Source organism: Salmo salar, chromosome ssa05 (assembly GCF_905237065.1).
Source record: "Salmo salar chromosome ssa05, Ssal_v3.1, whole genome shotgun sequence".
NCBI lineage: Eukaryota > Metazoa > Chordata > Actinopteri > Salmoniformes > Salmonidae > Salmo > Salmo salar.
The window spans coordinates 91,661,336-91,686,335 of record NC_059446.1 but is presented as its reverse complement, the minus strand read 5'-3'; the positions used below and the strand labels follow the sequence as shown (position 1 = coordinate 91,686,335).

Genomic DNA, 25,000 nt, shown 5'->3' with positions numbered 1-25,000 from the left:
GTAGTTAGTCGTGTATGCCGGTCTCTCTTCAGCCCCTATAACAGAGAGTAGTTAGTAGTGTATACCGGTCTCTCTTCAGCCCCTATAACAGAGAGTAGTTAGTAGTGTATGCCGGTCTCTCTACAGCCCCTATAACAGAGAGTAGTTAGTTGTGTATGCCGGTCTCTCTTCAGCCCCTATAACAGAGAGTAGTTAGTCGTGTATGACGGTCTCTCTTCAGCCCCTATAACAGAGAGTAGTTAGTAGTGTATGCCGGTCTCTCTTCAGCCCCTATAACAGAGAGTAGTTAGTAGTGTATGCCGGTCTCTCTTCAGCCCCTATAACAGAGAGTAGTTAGTCGTGTATGCCGGTCTCTCTACAGCCCCTATAACAGAGAGTAGTTAGTAGTGTATGCCGGTCTCTCTACAGCCCATATAACAGAGAGTAGTTAGTCGTGTATGCCGGTCTCTCTTCAGCCCCTATAACAGAGAGTAGTTAGTCGTGTATGCCGGTCTCTCTACAGCCCCTATAACAGAGAGTAGTTAGTCGTGTATGCCGGTCTCTCTTCAGCCCCTATAACAGAGAGTAGTTAGTAGTGTATACCGGTCTCTCTTCAGCCCCTATAACAGAGAGTAGTTAGTAGTGTATGCCGGTCTCTCTACAGCCCCTATAACAGAGAGTAGTTAGTCGTGTATGCCGGTCTCTCTTCAGCCCCTATAACAGAGAGTAGTTAGTAGTGTATACCGGTCTCTCTTCAGCCCCTATAACAGAGAGTAGTTAGTAGTGTATGCCGGTCTCTCTACAGCCCCTATAACAGAGAGTAGTTAGTCGTGTATGCCGGTCTCTCTTCAGCCCCTATAACAGAGAGTAGTTAGTCGTGTATGACGGTCTCTCTTCAGCCCCTATAACAGAGAGTAGTTAGTAGTGTATGCCGGTCTCTCTTCAGCCCCTATAACAGAGAGTAGTTAGTCGTGTATGACGGTCTCTCTTCAGCCCCTATAACAGAGAGTAGTTAATCGTGTATGCCGGTCTCTCTACAGCCCCTATAACAGAGAGTAGTTAGTAGTGTATGCCGGTCTCTCTTCAGCCCCTATAACAGAGAGTAGTTAGTCGTGTATGACGGTCTCTCTTCAGCCCCTATAACAGAGAGTAGTTAGTCGTGTATGCCGGTCTCTCTACAGCCCCTATAACAGAGAGTAGTTAGTAGTGTATGCCGGTCTCTCTTCAGCCCCTATAACAGAGAGTAGTTAGTAGTGTATGCCGGTCTCTCTTCAGCCCCTATAACAGAGAGTAGCTAGTCGTGTATGCCGGTCTCTCTTCAGCCCCTATAACAGAGAGTAGTTAGTAGTGTATGCCGGTCTCTCTTCAGCCCCTATAACAGAGAGTAGCTTGTCGTGTATGCCGGTCTCTCTTCAGCCCCTATAACAGAGAGTAGTTAGTCGTGTATACCGGTCTCTCTTCAGCCCCTATAACAGAGAGTAGTTAGTAGTGTATGCCGGTCTCTCTTCAGCCCCTATAACAGAGAGTAGTTAGTCGTGTATGACGGTCTCTCTTCAGCCCCTATAACAGAGAGTAGTTAATCGTGTATGCCGGTCTCTCTACAGCCCCTATAACAGAGAGTAGTTAGTAGTGTATGCCGGTCTCTCTTCAGCCCCTATAACAGAGAGTAGTTAGTCGTGTATGACGGTCTCTCTTCAGCCCCTATAACAGAGAGTAGTTAGTCGTGTATGCCGGTCTCTCTACAGCCCCTATAACAGAGAGTAGTTAGTAGTGTATGCCGGTCTCTCTTCAGCCCCTATAACAGAGAGTAGTTAGTAGTGTATGCCGGTCTTTCTTCAGCCCCTATAACAGAGAGTAGCTAGTCGTGTATGCCGGTCTCTCTTCAGCCCCTATAACAGAGAGTAGTTAGTAGTGTATGCCGGTCTCTCTTCAGCCCCTATAACAGAGAGTAGCTAGTCGTGTATGCCGGTCTCTCTTCAGCCCCTATAACAGAGAGTAGTTAGTAGTGTATGCCGGTCTCTCTTCAGCCCCTATAACAGAGAGTAGCTAGTCGTGTATGCCGGTCTCTCTTCAGCCCCTATAACAGAGAGTAGCTAGTCGTGTATGCCGGTCTCTCTTCAGCCCCTATAACAGAGAGTAGCTAGTCGTGTATGCCGGTCTCTCTTCAGCCCCTATAACAGAGAGTAGCTAGTCGTGTATGCCGGTCTCTCTTCAGCCCCTATAACAGAGAGTAGTTAGTCGTGTATACCGGTCTCTCTTCAGCCCCTATAACAGAGAGTAGTTAGTCGTGTATGCCGGTCTCTCTTCAGCCCCTATAACAGAGAGTAGTTAGTCGTGTATACCGGTCTCTCTACAGCCCCTATAACAGAGAGTAGCTAGTCGTGTATGCCGGTCTCTCTTCAGCCCCTATAACAGAGAGTAGTTAGTCGTGTATGCCGGTCTCTCTTCAGCCCCTATAACAGAGAGTAGCTAGTCGTGTATGCCGGTCTCTCTTCAGCCCCTATAACAGAGAGTAGCTAGTCGTGTATGCCGGTCTCTCTTCAGCCCCATGTCAGTAGCTGAACTTCTGATTGAGGAGAATGTTCTGCCAAGTAGAAACAGAACAGAAATCAATCGTCTTTTGTTCTGTCAATTCCACCTCCTTTAGATGACTCTGGCTAGCTAACTTCCTTCCTGATTACCATGCAGTCTGTGGACAGTGTGTGCCTCCCAAATGGCACCCCTATTCCCTGTAGATAGTGCACTACTTCCTATGGGCCCTGGTCAAAAGTAGTGCACTAAATAGGGAATAGGGTGCCATTCGGCACGGAACCCATTTTTTTCCTGTGTCGGTTCCGTAACAGCGTTGTTGTGTTCCGTTCACCTAATTGGGTTCTTTGTTACCCTGGGAACCACACATTGTAGAAGGTGTCATGTCATTCTGTTCTTCCCCGTCCTGAAGCACTGCAGCGTTAACACCACGGTCTGTTCAACTAACACAGACAAGATCCATTATGCTGAAGCTGTGATTATATGTTACTACCGCTAAAGATCATGTAGCGTAACCTGGGATGTAACTGTCACAATGCTAGTCTAGTCACCCACAACCAAATGAGCTCCTACGGTGGTAACTAGACTCTAACACATCACTTTCCCTTGTTGTTCCTAGGGTGGTAACTAGACATGGTGGTTGTCTTTCCCTTGTTGTTCCTAGGGTGGTAACTAGACATGGTGGTTGTCTTTCCCTTGTTGTTCCTACGGTGGTAACTAGACATGGTGGTTGTCTTTCCCTTGTTGTTCCTAAGGTGGTAACTAGACATGGTGGTTGTCTTTCCCTTGTTGTTCCTAGGGTGGTAACTAGACATGGTGGTTGTCTTTCCCTTGTTGTTCCTACGGTGGTAACTAGACATGGTGGTTGTCTTTCCCTTGTTGTTCCTAGGGTGGTAACTAGACATGGTGGTTGTCTTTCCCTTGTTGTTCCTAGGGTGGTAACTAGACATGGTGGTTGTCTTTCCCTTGTTGTTCCTAGGGTGGTAACTAGACATGGTGGTTGTCTTTCTCTTGTTGTTCCTAGGGTGGTAACTAGACATGGTGGTTGTCTTTCCCTTGTTGTTCCTAGGGTGGTAACTAGACATGGTGGTTGTCTTTCCCTTGTTGTTCCTAGGGTGGTAACTAGACATGGTGGTTGTCTTTCCCTTGTTGTTCCTACGGTGGTAACTAGACATGGTGGTTGTCTTTCCCTTGTTGTTCCTAGGGTGGTAACTAGACATGGTGGTTGTCTTTCCCTTGTTGTTCCTAGGGTGGTAACTAGACATGGTGGTTGTCTTTCCCTTGTTGTTCCTAGGGTGGTAACTAGACATGGTGGTTGTCTTTCCCTTGTTGTTCCTAGGGTGGTAACTAGACATGGTGGTTGTCTTTCCCTTGTTGTTCCTAGGGTGGTAACTAGACATGGTGGTTGTCTTTCCCTTGTTGTTCCTACGGTGGTAACTAGACATGGTGGTTGTCTTTCCCTTGTTGTTCCTAGGGTGGTAACTAGACATGGTGGTTGTCTTTCCCTTGTTGTTCCTAGGGTGGTAACTAGACATGGTGGTTGTCTTTCCCTTGTTGTTCCTACGGTGGTAACTAGACATGGTGGTTGTCTTTCCCTTGTTGTTCCTAGGGTGGTAACTAGACATGGTGGTTGTCTTTCCCTTGTTGTTCCTAGGGTGGTAACTAGACATGGTGGTTGTCTTTCCCTTGTTGTTCCTAGGGTGGTAACTAGACATGGTGGTTGTCTTTCCCTTGTTGTTCCTACGGTGGTAACTAGACATGGTGGTTGTCTTTCCCTTGTTGTTCCTAGGGTGGTAACTAGACATGGTGGTTGTCTTTCTCTTGTTGTTCCTACGGTGGTAACTAGACATGGTGGTTGTCTTTCCCTTGTTGTTCCTAGGGTGGTAACTAGACATGGTGGTTGTCTTTCCCTTGTTGTTCCTAGGGTGGTAACTAGACATGGTGGTTGTCTTTCCCTTGTTGTTCCTAGGGTGGTAACTAGACATGGTGGTTGTCTTTCCCTTGTTGTTCCTACGGTGGTAACTAGACATGGTGGTTGTCTTTCCCTTGTTGTTCCTAGGGTGGTAACTAGACATGGTGGTTGTCTTTCCCTTGTTGTTCCTACGGTGGTAACTAGACATGGTGGTTGTCTTTCCCTTGTTGTTCCTAGGGTGGTAACTAGACATGGTGGTTGTCTTTCCCTTGTTGTTCCTAGGGTGGTAACTAGACATGGTGGTTGTCTTTCCCTTGTTGTTCCTAGGGTGGTAACTAGACATGGTGGTTGTCTTTCCCTTGTTGTTCCTACGGTGGTAACTAGACATGGTGGTTGTCTTTCCCTTGTTGTTCCTAGGGTGGTAACTAGACATGGTGGTTGTCTTTCCCTTGTTGTTCCTAGGGTGGTAACTAGACATGGTGGTTGTCTTTCCCTTGTTGTTCCTAGGGTGGTAACTAGACATGGTGGTTGTCTTTCCCTTGTTGTTCCTAGGGTGGTAACTAGACATGGTGGTTGTCTTTCCCTTGTTGTTCCTAGGGTGGTAACTAGACATGGTGGTTGTCTTTCCCTTGTTGTTCCTACGGTGGTAACTAGACATGGTGGTTGTCTTTCCCTTGTTGTTCCTAGGGTGGTAACTAGACATGGTGGTTGTCTTTCCCTTGTTGTTCCTAGGGTGGTAACTAGACATGGTGGTTGTCTTTCCCTTGTTGTTCCTAGGGTGGTAACTAGACATGGTGGTTGTCTTTCCCTTGTTGTTCCTAGGGTGGTAACTAGACATGGTGGTTGTCTTTCCCTTGTTGTTCCTAGGGTGGTAACTAGACATGGTGGTTGTCTTTCTCTTGTTGTTCCTAGGGTGGTAACTAGACATGGTGGTTGTCTTTCCCTTGTTGTTCCTACGGTGGTAACTAGACATGGTGGTTGTCTTTCCCTTGTTGTTCCTAGGGTGGTAACTAGACATGGTGGTTGTCTTTCCCTTGTTGTTCCTAGGGTGGTAACTAGACATGGTGGTTGTCTTTCCCTTGTTGTTCCTAGGGTGGTAACTAGACATGGTGGTTGTCTTTCCCTTGTTGTTCCTAGGGTGGTAACTAGACATGGTGGTTGTCTTTCCCTTGTTGTTCCTACGGTGGTAACTAGACATGGTGGTTGTCTTTCCCTTGTTGTTCCTAGGGTGGTAACTAGACATGGTGGTTGTCTTTCCCTTGTTGTTCCTAGGGTGGTAACTAGACATGGTGGTTGTCTTTCCCTTGTTGTTCCTAGGGTGGTAACTAGACATGGTGGTTGTCTTTCTCTTGTTGTTCCTAGGGTGGTAACTAGACATGGTGGTTGTCTTTCCCTTGTTGTTCCTAGGGTGGTAACTAGACATGGTGGTTGTCTTTCCCTTGTTGTTCCTAGGGTGGTAACTAGACATGGTGGTTGTCTTTCCCTTGTTGTTCCTAGGGTGCAGGTGTCTTTAAGTAGTGTGTTTTTATAATGTGTTTAGGATCGTTGTCTGTCTAATCATTGCTGATGATTGTGGTGATCAAACAATTTACCAGGTTGGCATCAATGAAGTTCTACTCTACTCTACTCTACTCTATTCTACTCTACTCTACTCTATTCTACTCTACTCTATCCTACTCTACTCTATTCTACTCTACTATACTCTATTATACTCTACTCTACTCTACTATACTCTATTCTACTCTACTCTACTCTACTCTTTTCTACTCTACTCTACTATACTCTATTATACTCTACTCTACTCTACTATACTCTATTATACTCTACTCTACTCTACTATACCCTATTCTACTCTACTCTCTTCTACTCTACTCTCTTCTACTCTACTCTACTCTACTCTTCTCTATTATACTCTACTCTACTCTATTATACTCTACTATACTCTATTCTACTCTACTCTCTTCTACTCTACTCTACTCTATTCTACTCTACTCTCTTCTACTCTACTCTACTCTATTTTACTATACTATACTATATTCTACTCTACTCTACTATACTCTACTATACTCTACTCTATTATACTCTACTCTACTCTACTCTACTCTACTCTACTCTACTCTACTCTACTCTACTCTACTCTATTTTACTATACTATACTCTATTCTACTCTACTCTCTTCTACTCTACTCTACTCTATTTTACTATATAGGTGAATGTAATGGTGGTGGTCCATGTTGTTTCTAACGCCCCCAGGTGTCCTAAAACAGAGAATCAAAAAGCTAGATGGTGTGTGTTATTGCTATCTAAAGCTGTTTTAATGGTAGATATCATAGAGAAGAGGCTATTAGCGGTTAAACAACACTGTGTAATCAGGTGGAACGTGGGAGGAACAAAATACCTTGTACTTTATGTCACATCTGTAAGTGAATATAATGGCAGTGTAACCTAAATCATAACCATGAATTAATCTATAGGTGAATATAATGGTAGTGTAACCTAAATCATTTCCATTAATTAATCTATAGGTGAATATAATGGCAGTGTAACCTAAATGATGAATTCTCTCTGCTATGAAACAGTTGTAGTGTACGTCAATGGAACCATATGAACAACTACATAATGCCACTACATACATTACTTGATCATAATTACTACCAGAACGAGGGGATCATTCGGGAAAGGTATCTCTCTGTGATCGGGTCGTCTGAAAAGAACGACAACGTAAACACTAAAAATGATTTATTTCCTCTAAATCATTATCTCTAATGGCGTAGTGTTTTAGCAAGACAGAGCTGTGGGAAATTACACCCCGTAAGTACTTGTTAATTAGCTCTTCATGAACCGTCTATCCAATTCATTTCCATGTAATTCTTCGACACAGTTATTACCTAGTAGTTGCCTAGCAACTAGTCATTATCTGGTAACTATGAACTACCTAGTAGCTAGTAATTACCTATGAACGAGTAATTACCCAGTCACTATTAACTACCTAGTAACTAGTAATGACCTAGTCACTATTGACTACCTAGTAGCTAGTAATTACCTAGTCACTATTAACTACCAAGTAACTAGCAATTACATTTAACTAGCAATTACCTAGTAATTATGAACTACCTAGTAGCTAGTAATTACCTAGTAACTATTATATACAGATTAACTAGTAATTACTATTAACTGCCTAGTAACTAGTAATTAGCTAGTAAGTATTAACTAACTAGTAACTAATTACCTATTAACTATTAATGACATAGTAACTACCTAGTAACTGGTAATTGCCTTGCATCTATTAACTAGCTAGTTCAGGAATGAAGAAGGCTTTGTAGAAGGAAGTGCAACCAGTCACAGATTTAAATTACTAGGATGGCAACTAATACCTGTATTTAAATGTGAGGTGATAGAGTAGTAGAATATACCTGTATTTAAAGGTGAGGTGACAGAGTAGTAGAATATACCTTTATTTAAATGTGAGGTGATAGAGTAGCAGAAAAATCATTTTTTTTAAGTGAGGTGATAGAGTAGTAGAATATACCTTTATTTAAAGGTGAGGTGATAGTAGTAGAATATACCTTTATTTAAAGGTGAGGTGATAGTAGTAGAATATACCTTTATTTAAAAGTGAGGTGAGAATAGTAGAATATACCTTTATTTAAAAGTGAGGTGATAGAGTAGTAGAATATACCTTTATTTAAAAGTGAGGTTATAGAGTAGTAGAATATAACTTTATTTAAAAAATATATATATATTTCACCTTTTTTTAACCAACATACAACAACACAGAGTTACACATTGAGTAAAACAAACATACAGTCAATAATACAGTAGAAAAAGAAGTCTATATACAATGTGAGCAAATGAGGTGAGATAAGGGAGGTAAAGGCAAAAAAATGCCATGGTGGCAAAGTAAATGCAATATAGCAAGTAAAACACTGGAATGGTAGATTTGTAGTGGAAGAAAGTGCAAAGTAGAAATAGAAATAATGGGGTGCAAAGGAGCAAAATAAATAAATACAGTAGGGGAAGAGGGTAGTTGTTTGGGCTAAATTATAGATGGGCTATGTACAGGTGCAGTGATCTGTAAGCTGCTCTGATATTTAAAATGAGGTGATAGAGTAGTAGAATATACCTTTATTTAAAGGTGAGGTGAGAGAGTAGTAGAATATACTTTTATCAGTTGTTTTATTTTCTCTTCATTGGCTCCCAGTTGAAAATCAGAGTGATTAAGGTGCTTGTATTACTGTCCAAAGCCTTGCATCATGGCCTGGCTCCCAGACTTTGGCTCCCAGACTCCGGTCTAATTGATCCTGATAATCTCCCAAACACAGATATGGCTCTGTTGCTCTGTTGCTTTGCTAACCAAACACAGGTCTCCTCTTCACTGGCCTCAGTGTGTCAGAGAAAGCAGAAGAAGGAAGAGATGCATCTTATATATTCTCTGTTCTTCTTACTTTTCCTTTCTCTGCTCTTCTTTCTCTGTTCTGTCCTCCCCTCTTTTGTTCTCTCCTTCTTCTGTTCTCTCCTAGCCTCTTCTGTTCTCTCCTCCCATCTTCTGTTCTCTCCTCCCCTCTTCTGTTCTCTCTCCACCTCTTCTGTTCTCTACTCCCCTCCTCTCCTCTCCCCCTCTTCTGTTCTCTCGCCCCCTCTTCTGTTCTCTCCTCGCCTCTTCTGTTCTCTCCTCTCCTCCCCTCTTCTCCAAATCCAGTCTTGTGTAACAATCCGCCTGTAGCTGCCAGTGAATCAGACATAATTGCTGTTTTTAGGTCCCTGATTAGTAAGAGCATCTCTCTAGCGTGGCCTGTGGCTGTTAATCATACCATTTAGATGTATTGAGATGTTAGAAATGGTGTTTATTTACATTCTTTGTACTTTATTTGCTCATATTGTGTCCCTCTAGTTCAGGGGTTCTCAGAGTGGGTTCCACAGATGTATTGCAGGCAGATCTCAATACAGTGGCTTGCGAAAGTATTCACCTTCCTTGGTATTTTTCCTATGTTGTTGCCTTACAACCTGGAATGAAAATGAATTTTTCGGCAGTTCGTATCATTTGATTTACACAACACCTCTTTGAAGATGCAAAATATTTTTTATTGTGAAACAAACAAGAAATAAGACAAAAAAAAAGAAAACTTGAGCGTGCATAACTATCCCCCCCCAAAGTCAATACTTTGTAGAGCCACCTTTTGCAGCCATTACAGCTGCAAGTCTCTTGGGGTATGTCTCTATAAGTTTGGCACATCTAGCCACTGGGATTTTTGGCCATTCTTCAAGGCAAAACTGCTCCAGCTCATTCAAGTTAGATGGGTTCTGCTGGTGTACAGCAATCTTTAAGTCATACCACAGATTCTCAATTGGATTGAGGTCTGGGCTTTGACTAGGCCATTCCAAGACATTTAAATGTTTCCCCTTAAACCATTAGAGTGTTGCTTTAGCAGTATGCTTAGGGTCATTGTTCTGCTGGAAGGTGAACCTCCGTCCCAGTCTCAAATCTCTGGAAGACTGAAACAGGTTTCCCCTCAATAATTCCCCTGTATTTAGCACCATCCATCATTCCTTCGACTCTGACCAGTTTCCCAGTCCCTGCCGATGAAAAACATCCCCACAACATGATGCTGCCACCACCATGCTTCACTGCGGGGATGGTGCTCTCGGGGTGATGAGAGGTGCTGGGTTTGCGCCAGAAATACTGTTTTCCTTGTTGGCCAAAAAGCTACATTTTAATCTCGTCTGACCAGAGTACCTTCATCCATATGTTTGGGGAGTCTCCCACATGCCTTTTGGTGAACACCAAACGTGGTTGCTTATGTTTTTCCTCTAGCAATGGCTTTTTTTCTGGCGACTCTTCCGTAAAGCCCAGCTCTCTGGAGTGTACAGCTTAAAGTGGTCCTATGGACAGATACTCCAATCTCCGCTGTGGAGCTTTGCAGCTCCTTCAGGGTTATCTTTGGTCTCTTTGGTGCCTCTCTGATTAACTTACATCTAGACGTTCCGCTAGCGGAACACCTGCTCCAATATCCAATGATGGGCGTGGCGCGAAATACAAACTCCTCTAAAATACAAAAACTTCAATTTTTCAAACATATGACTATTTCACAGCATTTTAAAGATAAGACTCTCCTTTATCTAACCACACTGTCCGATTTCAAAAAGGCTTTACAACGAAAGCAAAACATTAGATTATGTCAGCAGAGTACCAAGCCAGAAATAATCAGACACCCATTTTTCAAGCTAGCATATAATGTCACAAAAACCCAGAAGACAGCTAAATGCAGCACTAACCTTTTATGATCTTCATCAGATGACAACCCTAGGACATTATGTTATACAATACATGCATGTTTTGTTCAATCAAGTTCATATTTATATCAAAAACCAGCTTTTTACATTAGCATGTGACGTTCAGAACTAGCATACCCCCGCAAACTTCCGGGAATTCGCTAACATTTTACTAAATTACTCACGATAAACGTTCACAAAAAGCATAACAATTATTTTAAGAATTATAGATACAGACCTCCTCTATGCACTCGATATGTCCGATTTTAAAATAGCTTTTTGGTGAAAGCACATTTTGCAATATTCTAAGTACATAGCCCAGGCATCACGGGCTAGCTATTTAGACACCCGGCAAGTTTAGCACTCACCAATATCAGCTTTACTATTATAAAAGTTTCATTACCTTTTGTTGTCTTCGTCAGAATGCACTCCCAGGACTGCTACTTCAATAACAAATGTTGGTTTGGTCCAAAATAATCCATAGTTATATTCAAATAGCTCCGTTTTGTTTGTGCGTTCAGGTCACTATCCGAAGGGTGACGCGCGGGCGCATTTCGTGACAAAAGATTTCTAAATATTCCATTACCGTACTTCGAAGCATGTCAAACGCTGTTTAAAATCAATTTTTATGCGATTTCTCTCGTTAAATAGCGACAATATTCCAACCGGGCAACGTTGTATTCATTCAAAGGCTGAAAGAAAAAAATTGAGAATTCTCGTGACCGCGCATCTCCAGTCTCACTGTCCCCAGGCTGACCACTCACAAATTCTGCTGCTGTTCTTTGCCCAGAGACAGCAGACACCCCATTCCACTTTCTGGCGGCTTTAGAGAGCCAATGGAAACCTTAGAAAATGTCACGTTACAGCACAGATGCTGTATTTTTGATAGAGATGCAACAGAAGGACAACAAATTGTCAGACAGGGCACTTCCTGTATGGAATCTTCTCAGGTTTTGGCCTGCCATATGAGTTCTATTATACTCACAGACACCATTCAAACAGTTTTAGAAACTTTAGAGTGTTTTCTATCCAAATCTACTAATTATATGCATATTCTAGTTTCTGGGCAGGAGTAGTAACCAGATTAATTCGGGTACGTTTTTTATCCGGTCGTGAAAATACTGCCCCCTATCCCAAAGAAGTTAACAGCTTCTACCCCCCAAGCCATAAGACTGCTGAACAATTAATCAAATGGTCACCCAGACTATTTGACCCCCCCCCCCCCTTTGTTTTTACACTGCTGCTACTCGCTGTTTATTATCTATGCATGGTCACTTTACAAATGACCTCGACTAACCTGTAACCCTGCACATTGACTCAGTACCAGTACCCCCTGTACATAGCCTCGTTATTGTTATGTAAATGTATGTTACTTTTTGATTGATTCTTTATTTTGTAAGTATTTTATTAATTATATTTCTTGAACTTAATTGTTGGTTAAGGGCTTTTAAGTAAGCATTTCACAGTAAGGTTGTATTCAGCGCATGTGACAAATAAAATTGTTTTTCATTTGAGCCTCAGGAATCTGGGAGTTTAGATGTGTTGAGTCTGAGGTATCTGGGAATTTAGATGGGTTGAGTCTGAGATATCTGGGAGTTTAGATGGGTTGAGCCTGAGGTATCTGGGAGTTTAGATGGGTTGAGTCTGAGGTATCTGGGAGTTTAGATGGGTTGAGTCTGAGATATCTGGGAGTTTAGATGTGTTGAGTCTCAGGTATCTGGGAGTTTAGATGGGTTGAGTCTGAGATATCTGGGAGTTTAGATGGGTTGAGTCTGAGGTATCTGGGAGTTTAGATGGGTTGAGTCTGAGATATCTGGGAGTTTAGATGTGTTGAGTCTGAGATACTGCTCTATGATGATACATTAACATGGCTATAACCCTAATGTCACAGTAGATAGGTCCCCAGATCCTCAAAAGGTTTTTCAGCTGCACCATCGAGAGCATACAAGGCGGTTGCATCACCGCCTTGTATGGCAACTGCTCGGCATCTGACTGTAAAGCGCTGAGGCGCGGGAACCTGTCGATCCAGCTGAGGCGCGGGAACCTGTCGATCCAGCTGAGGCGCGGGAACCTGTCGATCCAGCTGAGGCGCGGGAGCATGGCGACCTAGAGCACCGGAGAGAGAGCATACGTGACAGTACCCCCTCCCCGGCGTGTTCGGCTCCAGCCGCAGGACGCCAACCACAGGGACGATCCCGGGGATCAGGAGCGGGCCGGTCGCCTCCGCTGAGGCGCAGAAACCTGACGAACCCGGCTGAGGAATGAGAGCCTTATGAGCCGGCCGAGACCTCCCCGGTTGCCTCGGTCGAGGCACGGGAACCTGTTCACCAGCTGAGGCAGCGGAGCCTATCGAGCCAGCTGAGGCATGGCAGCCTGTCGAGCCAGCTGAGGCATGGCAGCCTGTCGATCCCGCTGAGGCATGGCAGCCTGTCGATCCCGCTGAGGCATGGCAGCCTGTCGATCCCGCTGAGGCATGGCAGCCTGTCGAGCCAGCTGAGGCATGGCAGCCTGTCGATCCCGCTGAGGCATGGCAGCCTGTCGATCCCGCTGAGGCATGGCAGCCTGTCGAGCCAGCTGAGGCATGGCAGCCTGTCGAGCCAGCTGAGGCAGGGGAACCCGTCGATCCTGCCGAGGCATGGCAACCTGTCGAGCCAGCTGAGGCAGGGGAACCCGTCAAACCGGCTGAGGCCTCCCAGGTAGCTCCGGTTCTGACACCCGGACCCGACATCATCTCCAAAACAAAAAAAAAACAAAAAAACACCCCCTGATGCTTCCCTTTGGTGAGGCGTCATTCTGTAACGATGTGCGCTGAGAGTCAGGAAGCAAGTTCAGAGAGTGAGTGTTTTAATAAATAAACGAAACATAATACAAAACAAGAAACACCGACATGACACAGAAACAGAAACAATGACTCCTGGGGAAGGAACCAAAGGGAGTGACATATATACAGGGCAGGTAATCAGGGAGGTGATGGAGTCCAGGTGATGTGTCATAATGCGCTGATGCGCGTAACGATGGTGACAGGTGTGCGCCGTAACGAGAAGCCTGGTGACCTGGAGACCAGAGAGGGAGCACACGTGACAGCTTGTAAGTAAGCATTTCACGGTAAGGTCTACCTACACCTGTTGTATTCGGCGCGTGTGACAAATAAAATTGGATATGATTTGCATTGAGGCTTTAAAACGACAAAGTTTTGCTCTCTACCTCATGGCAAAATGTGTAAAATTGCAGAATATTAGCTTTCAAGTTGCAACAACAACAACAAAAAATCTCTCTACCCCCATGACAAAATATGTAGAATTGCAGGAAATTAGGTGGAAAACTGAAGAAAAAAAATGCTCTCTTCGATGCCATTAGACGGGCCTTTAAAATGTTCCTTCCCCAGTGTCCGGGACATGGTTTGTCCAACCATTCACTGCCAGAGTTCTAGTAAAACTCTTTGTATGTTATTTTATCTCAGTCAAGTTGTGTTCTGATTATTCAATAAGGGTAATAACCGGATGAATTTATTATCACAGAAGAGGTCCCCCCGCACCCAAGGCGGTTGAGAACACCTGCTCTAATTGGACTAAATTGGGACTGTAGATCTTTTATTCTTTGAAGTGTCACTAATGTTCTGTGGAGAGTGACGTTATGGCACCTCCGTGAAATGCTTTAAATAACGGAAGATTAACGTCACAAATATCCATCAATACTGGCTGTCTGATTTCGCAGGACATTTGTCTCAATGTAATGGCTACAGTTTATTGCTCTTAGCTCCATTTAACTGTGATGTGTGTATGACTGTAATCTGATTCACTGTACCAATCAGTTCATGTGTAATCTATCCCATATTTAACTGTGATGTGTGTATGACTGTAATCTGATTCACTGTACCAATCAGTTCTGTAATCTATCCCATATTTAACTGTGATGTGTGTATGACAGTAATCTGATTCACTGTACCAATGTAATCTATCCCATATTTAACTGTGATGTGTGTATGACTGTAATCTGATTCTCTGTACCAGTCAGTTCATGTGGAATCTATGCCATATTTAACTGTGATGTGTGTATGACAGTAATCTGATTCACTGTACCAGTCTGTAATCTATCCCATATTTATCTGTGTTGTGTGTATGTCTGTAAGCTATCCCATATTTAACTGTGATATATGTGTGTGTGTGTGTGTGTGTGTGTGTGTGTGTGTGTGTGTGTGTGTGTGTGTGTGTGTGTGTGTGTGTGTGTGTGTGTGTGTGTGTGTGTGTGTGTGTGTGTGTGTGTGTGTGTGTGTGTGTGTGTATCCCAGTCGTTCACAGAGAGGATGTTGATGTTTCTCCATCTTGTCTGTGATGATAAACGTTTCTCTCCACCGTATCTAATCACTTTGCTCTTCCGTCTCCTCCCGGCTGCTCAGCGCCTGGAAAAATCCTTGATGCACGCTCACTCTGTGTGTCTCCTTTGTCTGTGTCTGTGTGTGTCTGTATGTGCCTGTGTGTGTCTGTGTATTTGTGTGTGTGTGTGTGTCTGTCTGTGTGTGTGTGTGTGTGTGTGTGTGTGTGTGTGTCTGTGTATTCGCCTATGTGTGTGTGTGTGTGTGTGTGTAGTGTGTAGTGTGTGTGTGTGTGTGTGTGTGTAGTGTGTAGTGTGTGTGCCTGTGTGTGTGTCTGTGTATTTGCCTGTGTGTGTGTGTGTGTGTGTCTGTATTCGCGTGTGTGTGTGTGTGTGTGTGTCTGTATTCGCGTGTGTGTGTAGTGTGTGTGTGTGTGTGTGTGTGTCTGTGTGTGTGTGTGTGTGTGTGTGTGTGGTGCAGATGCCTGCCTCATGTTTCTCCCCGTGTCTGTGTTTCTCCCCCACCCCCCCCAGCGGTGTCGTGTGGAGCGCCCACTGCGCCCCTGAATGGAGGTGTGCAGGCTGTTGATTACTCCGTTGGTACACGTTTAACCTACTTCTGCAACAACGGCTTCAGGCTCTCCTCCAAGGACCTCACCACCACCGTCTGCCAGCCTGATGGCACCTGGAGCAACCACAACAAAATACCCCGCTGCCCAGGTAAGAGATGAGATTAACACACACACACTCATGGAGCAACCACAACAAAATACCCCGCTGTCCAGGTAAGAGATGAGATTAACACACACACACTCATGGAGCAACCACAACAAAATACCCCGCTGTCCAGGTAAGACAAGAGATTAACACACACACACTCATGGAGCAACCACAACAAAATACCTCGCTGCCCAGGTAAGAGATGAGATTAACACACACACACTCATGGAGCAACCACAACAAAATACCCCGCTGTCCAGGTAAGAGATGAGATTAACACACACACACTCATGGAGCAACCACAACAAAATACCCCGCTGTCCAGGTAAGACAAGAGATTAACACACACACACTCATGGAGCAACCACAACAAAATACCCCGCTGTCCAGGTAAGACAAGAGATTAACACACACACACTCATGGAGCAACCACAACAAAATACCCCGCTGCCCAGGTAACACAAGAGATGAGATTAACACACACACACTCATGGAGCAACCACAACAAAATACCTTGCTGCCCAGGTAACACAAGAGATGAGTTAACACACACACACTCATGGAGCAACCACAACAAAATACCTCGCTGCCCAGGTAAGAGATGAGATTAACACACACACACTCATGGAGCAACCACAACAAAATACCTCGCTGTCCAGGTAAGAGATGAGATTAACACACACACACTCATGGAGCAACCACAACAAAATACCCCGCTGTCCAGGTAAGAGATGAGATTAACACACACACACTCATGGAGCAACCACAACAAAATACCTCGCTGTCCAGGTAAGAGATGAGATTAACACACACACACTCATGGAGCAACCACAACAAAATACCCCGCTGTCCAGGTAAGAGATGAGATTAACACACACACACTCATGGAGCAACCACAACAAAATACCCCGCTGTCCAGGTAAGAGATGAGATTAACACACACACACTCATGGAGCAACCACAACAAAATACCTCGCTGCCCAGGTAAGAGATGAGATTAACACACACACACTCATGGAGCAACCACAACAAAATACCTCGCTGTCCAGGTAAGACAAGAGATTAACACACACACACTCATGGAGCAACCACAACAAAATACCCCGCTGCCCAGGTAACACAAGAGATTAACACACACACACTCATGGAGCAACCACAACAAAATACCCCGCTGCCCAGGTAACACAAGAGATTAACACACACACACTCATGGAGCAACCACAACAAAATACCCCGCTGCCCAGGTAACACAAGAGATTAACACACACACACTCATGGAGCAACCACAACAAAATACCTCGCTGCCCAGGTAACACAAGAGATTAACACACACACACTCATGGAGCAACCACAACAAAATACCCCGCTGCCCAGGTAAGACAAGAGATGCACTTTGCAGTACCAGCCTGTCTGTCTGCTTCCTTCTCTCTGTACAGTACACTGCAGTACCAGCCTGTCTGTCTGCTTCCTAATGGAAGAGATTAAACTGTCCCCCTTTTGGTGAGGTGCTGACTAATGGAAGATAGATTAAACTGTCCCCCCCTTTTGGTGAGGTGCTGACTAATGGAAGAGATTAAACTGTCCTCCTTTTGGTGAGGTGCTGACTAATGGAAGATAGATTAAACTGTCCTCCTTTTGGTGAGGTGCTGACTAATGGAAGATAGATTAAACTGTCCTCCTTTTGGTGAAGTGCTGACTAATGGAAGATATTAAACTGTCCTCCTTTTGGTGAAGTGCTGACTAATGGAAGAGATTAAACTGTCCCCCCTTTTGGTGAGGTGCTGACTAATGGAAGAGATTAAACTGTCCTCCTTTTGGTGAGGTGCTGACTAATGGAAGATAGATTAAACTGTCCTCCTTTTGGTGAAGTGCTGACTAATGGAAGATAGATTAAACTGTCCTCCTTTTGGTGAGGTGCTGACTAATGGAAGAGATTAAACTGTCCTCCTTTTGGTGAGGTGCTGACTAATGGAAGAGATTAAACTGTCCTCCTTTTGGTGAGGTGCTGACTAATGGAAGAGATTAAACTGTCCTCCTTTTGGTGAGGTGCTGACTAATGGAAGATAGATTAAATTGTCCCCCTTTTGGTGAGGTGCTGACTAATGGAAGAGATTAAACTGTCCTCCTTTTGGTGAGGTGCTGACTAATGGAAGAGATTAAACTGTCCTCCTTTTGGTGAGGTGCTGACTAATGGAAGAGATTAAACTGTCCTCCTTTTGGTGAGGTGCTGACTAATGGAAGATAGATGAAACTGTCCTCCTTTTGGTGAGGTGCTGACTAATGGAAGAGATTAAACTGTCCTCCTTTTGGTGAGGTGCTGACTAATGGAAGAGATTAAACTGTCCTCCTTTTGGTGAGGTGCTGACTAATGGAAGATAGATGAAACTGTCCTCCTTTTGGTGAGGTGCTGACTAATGGAAGATAGATGAAACTGTCCTCCTTTTGGTGAGGTGCTGACTAATGGAAGATAGATTAAACTGTCCTCCTTTTGGTGAGGTGCTGACTAATGGAAGATAGATTAAACTGTCCTCCTTTTGGTGAGGTGCTGACTAATGGAAGATAGATTAAACTGTCCTCCTTTTGGTGAGGTGCTGACTAATGGAAGAGATTAAACTGTCCTCCTTTTGGTGAGGTGCTGACTAATGGAAGAGATTAAACTGTCCTCCTTTTGGTGAGGTGCTGACTAATGGAAGATAGATTAAACTGTCCCCCTTTTGGTGAGGTGCTGACTAATGGAAGAGATTAAACTGTCCTCCTTTTGGTGAGGTGCTGACTAATGGAAGAGATTAAACTGTCCTCCTTTTGGTGAGGTGCTGACTAATGGAAGAGATTAAACTGTCCTCCTTTTGGTGAGGTGCTGACTAATGGAAGATAGATTAAACTGTCCTCCTTTTGGTGAGGTGCTGACTAATGGAAGATAGATTAAACTGTCCTCCTTTTGGTGAGGTGCTGACTAATGGAAGATAGATGAAACTGTCCTCCTTTTGGTGAGGTGCTGACTAATGGAAGAGATGAAACTGTCCTCCTTTTGGTGAGGTGCTGACTAATGGAAGAGATTAAACTGTCCTCCTTTTGGTGAGGTGCTGACTAATGGAAGAGATTAAACTGTCCTCCTTTTGGTGAGGTGCTGACTAATGGAAGAGATTAAACTGTCCCCCTTTTGGTGAGGTGCTGACTAATGGAAGAGATTAAACTGTCCTCCTTTTGGTGAGGTGCTGACTAATGGAAGATAGATTAAACTGTCCTCCTTTTGGTTAGGTGCTGACTAATGGAAGATAGATTAAACTGTCCTCCTTTTGGTGAGGTGCTGACTAATGGAAGATAGATTAAACTGTCCTCCTTTTGGTGAGGTGCTGACTAATGGAAGATAGATTAAACTGTCCTCCTTTTGGTGAGGTGCTGACTAATGGAAGAGATTAAACTGTCCCCCTTTTGGTGAGGTGCTGACTAATGGAAGAGATTAAACTCATAACTTCTCTCCATCGCACTCATCTCAACGAGTCGCCGTAGTATTTGACCAAAACTCATGTTCTATTGTTGTGTTTGTGGTCCCACAGTGCTCTGATATGAAAGCATTAAACAATAGAAGTGGGTCTGTATATTTACATGATCATGTGTGTTCCTGTTTCTTGCTGTATTCTTTGAAATGAGTTTTGGGGTCTTATGCTGGGTTACTGTAAAAACACTTTGTTTATATGAATAATAGATGTGATTGATTGAATATTTATCTTGTCCCACAATGGTGGAATTCCCCATTCTGGGATCGTTCTCCCTGGACCATGAGTTTACTATTGTTGTGTTTGTGGTCCTACAGTGGAGGTATATTGACTGGTTACATGGCCCCCTAGCTCCATCCCTCAGCTCTACACCAGAAGAAGTGTTGGGGGCTGCTGTTTGAAGTTTTTTGTTTTCAAATCCCAGACTGTAGCTTTAACATGTTGTTTTTTTCTTTGTGTTTGTGGTCCCACAGTGGTGGTATGTCCCAGTCTGGGCTCCTTCTCTCTGGACCACGGGAAGTGGACGATCGTCAACGGGTCCAGCTATGAGTTCAGAACCAAGGTGGTCTTCAGCTGTAACCCGGGTTACTACCGGCTCGGCCCCGCTCACATCCAGTGCTTGGCCAATGGGGCGTGGAGCTGGAGGAACGAACGACCTCGATGCAGAAGTGGGTGGTGACATTTTTACCACTGGTCTAGTCTTGATCAAGTCTTCGTTGTGAAGAGATGTCTCTATGTTGTCATGGGAACTATTGTAGGAGGGTCTTGAATAGATTCAGATTGTTTTTTAAACGGTGTGTGTGTGTGTGTGTGTGTGGGGGGGTGTGTGTGGGTGGTGAGAGTATTGAATGAGTATTGAACCATTCAGTAATGATTTAAAAGACGTCTCTATACAGAGCACCACCACTAGAACATTTAAGGTGTTGAACAAAAAGGGAACAATTATCCAGCTGTGAAATAGTCAATGAGTTCTGTTTTATCTCACTAAGGTCAATGGGGAAGATATAAATTACTGTTGACGTGAAGTAAGCCAACTATCTCCTCTGCTCTATGCTCTCCACTGTCTCTCTCTCTCTGCTGTCCCCTGTCTGTCTCTCTCTCTGCTGTCCCCTGTCTCTCTCTCTCTCTCTCTCTCTCTCTCTCTCTCTCTGCTGTCCCCTGTCTGTCTCTCTCTCTGCTCTCCCCTGTCTCTCTCTCTCTGCTCTCCCCTGTCTCTCTCTCTCTCTCTCTGCTGTCCCCTGTCTGTCTCTCTCACTCTCTGCTCTCCCCTGTCTCTCTCTCTCTCTCTCTGCTGTCCCCTGTCTGTCTCTCTCACTCTCTGCTCTCCCCTGTCTCTCTCTCTCTCTCTGCTGTCCCCTGTCTGTCTCTCTCTCTGCTGTCCCCTGTCTCTCTCTCTCTCTCTCTCTCTCTCTCTCTCTGCTGTCCCCTGTCTGTCTCTCTCTCTGCTCTCCCCTGTCTCTCTCTCTCTGCTCTCCCCTGTCTCTCTCTCTCTCTCTCTGCTGTCCCCTGTCTGTCTCTCTCACTCTCTGCTCTCCCCTTTCTCTCTCTCTCTCTCTGCTGTCCCCTGTCTGTCTCTCTCACTCTCTGCTCTCCCCTGTCTGTCTCTCTCTCTGCTCTCCCCTGTCTGTCTCTCTCTCTGCTCTCCCCTGTCTCTCTCTCTCTGCTGTCCCCTGTCTTTCTCTCTCTCTCTCTCTCTCTCTCTCTCTCTCTCTCTCTGCTCTCCCCTGTCTGTCTCTCTCTCTGCTCTCCCCTGTCTCTCTCTCTCTGCTCTCCCCTGTCTCTCTCTCTCTCTCTGCTCTCCCCTGTCTCTCTCTCTCTCTGCTCTCCCCTGTCTCTCTCTCTCTCTCTCTCTCTCTCTCTCTCTCTGGTCTCACCTGTCTGTCTCTTTCTTATTGCAGTCATTTCCTGTGGAGAGCTGCCCACTCCTCCTAATGGGAGAAAGATTGGAACTCAAACTACCTTTGGAGGGTCGGCCATCTTCAGCTGCAACCCTGGATACATCCTGGTGGGATCCACCGTGAGGGAGTGCATGCTGTCAGGACTGTGGAGCGGCATAGAGACTCAATGCCTGGGTAGGGACTCCCACTCTAGCCTGGGTACCAGTCTGTTTGTGTCATCATGCCACTACTTGCCACTCCTTGTCATGATAGCATAGACATATCTGGGACCAGGAAAGTCCTATTCTCCTTCCTTCCTTTCCTATTTATTTAGTGGGATAGACAGGCTTCTACTAAAGCAGATGTATTGTAGCTAGAGGTCATGTGATTATACTGCGTGATGGTATCAGACAGTACTTGAGGAATATATAGAGAATATACACTGAGTTTACAAAACATTAAGAACACCTTCCTAAACTTGAGCTGCACCCCCTTTTCACCTTCAGAACAGCCTCAAGTTGTCGGGTCATGGACTCTACAAGGTGTCGAAAGCGTTCCACAGGGATGTTGACTCCAATGCTTCCCACAGTTGTGTCAAGTTGGCTGGATGTCCTTTAGGTGGTGGACCTTTCTTGATACACACAGGAAACTGTTGAGTGTGAAAAACCCAGCGGCGTTGCAGTTCTTGACACAAACCGGTGCACCTGGCACCTACTACCATACCCCGTTCAAAGGCACTTCAATATTTTCTTTTGCCCTTTCACCCTCAGCATGGCACACATACACAATCCATGTCTCAACTATCTCAAGGCTTAAAACTATTATTTTACCTGTCTCCTCCCCTTCATCTACACGATTGAAGTGGATTTAACAAGTGACGTCAATAAGGAATAATAGCTTTCACCTGGATTCACCTGGTCAGTCTGTTATGGAAAGAGCAGGTGTTCTTAATGTTTTGTACAATCTGTGTATATAGAATATATAGAGAATTTATAGAGGATATTTATCAGATTTATAGAGGATATATAGAGAATATAAAGATAATATATAGTAGATATATAGAGGATATTTAGATAATATATGGGGGATATATAGAGGATACATAGAGGATACATAGAGGATACATAGATAATATATGGGGGATATATAGAGGATATGTAGAGGATATGTAGAGGATATGTAGAGGATATACAGAGGATATGTAGAGGATACGTAGAGGATACATAGAGGATACATAGAGGATACATAGAGGATATATAGAGGATACATAGAGGATACATAGAGGATACGTAGAGGATACGTAGAGGATATATAGAGGATATGTAGAGGATACATAGAGGATACATAGAGGATACATAGAGGATACGTAGAGGATATGTAGAGGATATGTAGAGGATACGTAGAGGATACATAGAGGATACATAGAGGATACATAGAGGATACATAGAGGATATATAAAGAATACATAGAGGATATGTAGAGGATATGTAGAGGATGCATAGAGGATATATAGAGGATATATAGAGGATACATAGAGAATATATAGAGGATACATAGAGGATATGTAGACTACTTTACTTCTCCTTTCTTGGATGTCTGACGGTACATGACTGTGTCTGAAGTGACTCCATATTCCCTATACAAAGCACTGCTTTTGACTAGAGTAGTGGACTTCATAAGAAACTAATAAACAGGATGCCATTTCAGACTTGCCCCATGTGTTTAACTTTGCACGTCGTAGTAAATATTGTTGTAAAAGTGACTATATGCTAAATACATTTGATTGATTGATTGATTGATTGATTGCCTGATTGATTGATTGTTGATGCCCCCCCCCCCCAGCTGGTCACTGTGGTATCCCGGAGCAGATTGTGAATGGCCAGGCGATAGGGGAGAACTTTGGTTACAGAGACACCGTGGTCTACCAGTGTAACCCAGGCTTCAGACTCATAGGATCCTCAGTACGCATCTGCCAGCAAGACCACCTCTGGTCCGGACAGCTGCCGCTTTGTGTCTGTAAGTCTTCACCTCGACTCGACTGGTCTGTACATGCTGTTATATCTATCCTACTGGTCTGTACATGTTGTTATATCTATCCTACTGGTCTGTACATGTTGTTATATCTATCCTACTGGTCTGTACATGTTGTTATATCTATCCTACTGGTCTGTACATGTTGTTATATCTACCCTACTGGTCTGTACATGTTGTTATATCTATCCTACTGGTCTGTACATGTTGTTATATCTATCCTACTGGTCTGTACATGTTGTTATATCTACCCTACTGGTCTGTACATGCTGTTATATCTATCCTACTGGTCTGTACATGTTGTTATATCTACCCTACTGGTCTGTACATGTTGTTATATCTACTGGTCTGTACATGTTGTTATATCTACCCTACTGGTCTGTACATGTTGTTATATCTACCCTACTGGTCTGTACATGTTGTTATATCTACCCTACTGGTCTGTACATGTTGTTATATCTACCCTACTGGTCTGTACATGCTGTTATATCTATCCTACTGGTCTGTACATGTTGTTATATCTACCCTACTGGTCTGTACATGTTGTTATATCTACCCTACTGGTCTGTACATGTTGTTATATCTACTGGTCTGTACATGTTGTTATATCTACCCTACTGGTCTGTACATGTTGTTATATCTACCCTACTGGTCTGTACATGTTGTTATATCTACCCTACTGGTCTGTACATGTTGTTATATCTACCCTACTGGTCTGTACATGTTGTTATATCTACCCTACTGGTCTGTACATGTTGTTATATCTACCCTACTGGTCTGTACATGTTGTTATATCTACCCTACTGGTCTGTACATGTTGTTATATCTACCCTACTGGTCTGTACATGTTGTTATATCTACTGGTCTGTACATGTTGTTATATCTACCCTACTGGTCTGTACATGTTGTTATATCTATCCTACTGGTCTGTACATGTTGTTATATCTATCCTACTGGTCTGTACATGTTGTTATATCTACCCTACTGGTCTGTACATGTTGTTATATCTACCCTACTGGTCTGTACATGTTGTTATATCTACCCTACTGGTCTGTACATGCTGTTATATCTATCCTACTGGTCTGTACATGCTGTTATATCTACCCTACTGGTCTGTACATGTTGTTATATCTACCCTACTGGTCTGTACATGTTGTTATATCTACCCTACTGGTCTGTACATGTTGTTATATCTACCCTACTGGTCTGTACATGTTGTTATATCTACCCTACTGGTCTGTACATGTTGTTATATCTATCCTACTGGTCTGTACATGTTGTTATATCGACCCTACTGGTCTGTACATGTTGTTATATCTACTGGTCTGTACATGTTGTTATATCTACCCTACTGGTCTGTACATGTTGTTATATCTACCCTACTGGTCTGTACATGTTGTTATATCTACCCTACTGGTCTGTACATGTTGTTATATCTACCCTACTGGTCTGTACATGCTGTTATATCTATCCTACTGGTCTGTACATGTTGTTATATCTACCCTACTGGTCTGTACATGTTGTTATATCTACCCTACTGGTCTGTACATGTTGTTATATCTACCCTACTGGTCTGTACATGTTGTTATATCTATCCTACTGGTCTGTACATGTTGTTATATCTACCTACTGGTCTGTACATGTTGTTATATCGACCCTACTGGTCTGTACATGTTGTTATATCGACCCTACTGGTCTGTACATGTTGTTATATCTACCCTCTGGTCTGTACATGTTGTTATATCTACCCTACTGGTCTGTACATGCTGTTATATCTACCCTACTGGTCTGTACATGTTGTTATATCTATCCTACTGGTCTGTACATGTTGTTATATCTACCCTACTGGTCTGTACATGTTGTTATATCTATCC

At 43.8% G+C, this 25,000-nt stretch overlaps 1 protein-coding gene across 1 annotated transcript in view; it reads left to right on the top strand.

Moving 5' to 3' along the window:
- Positions 1-25,000, top strand: part of LOC106606155 (CUB and sushi domain-containing protein 3) — a 492,730-nt gene that overhangs the window by 363,054 nt on the left and 104,676 nt on the right. Inside the window, 4 exon segments of the mRNA XM_045717778.1 lie at positions 15,536-15,721; positions 19,692-19,886; positions 21,117-21,290; positions 22,938-23,111. Of these exon segments, the coding sequence (XP_045573734.1) occupies positions 15,536-15,721; positions 19,692-19,886; positions 21,117-21,290; positions 22,938-23,111 (729 nt within the window).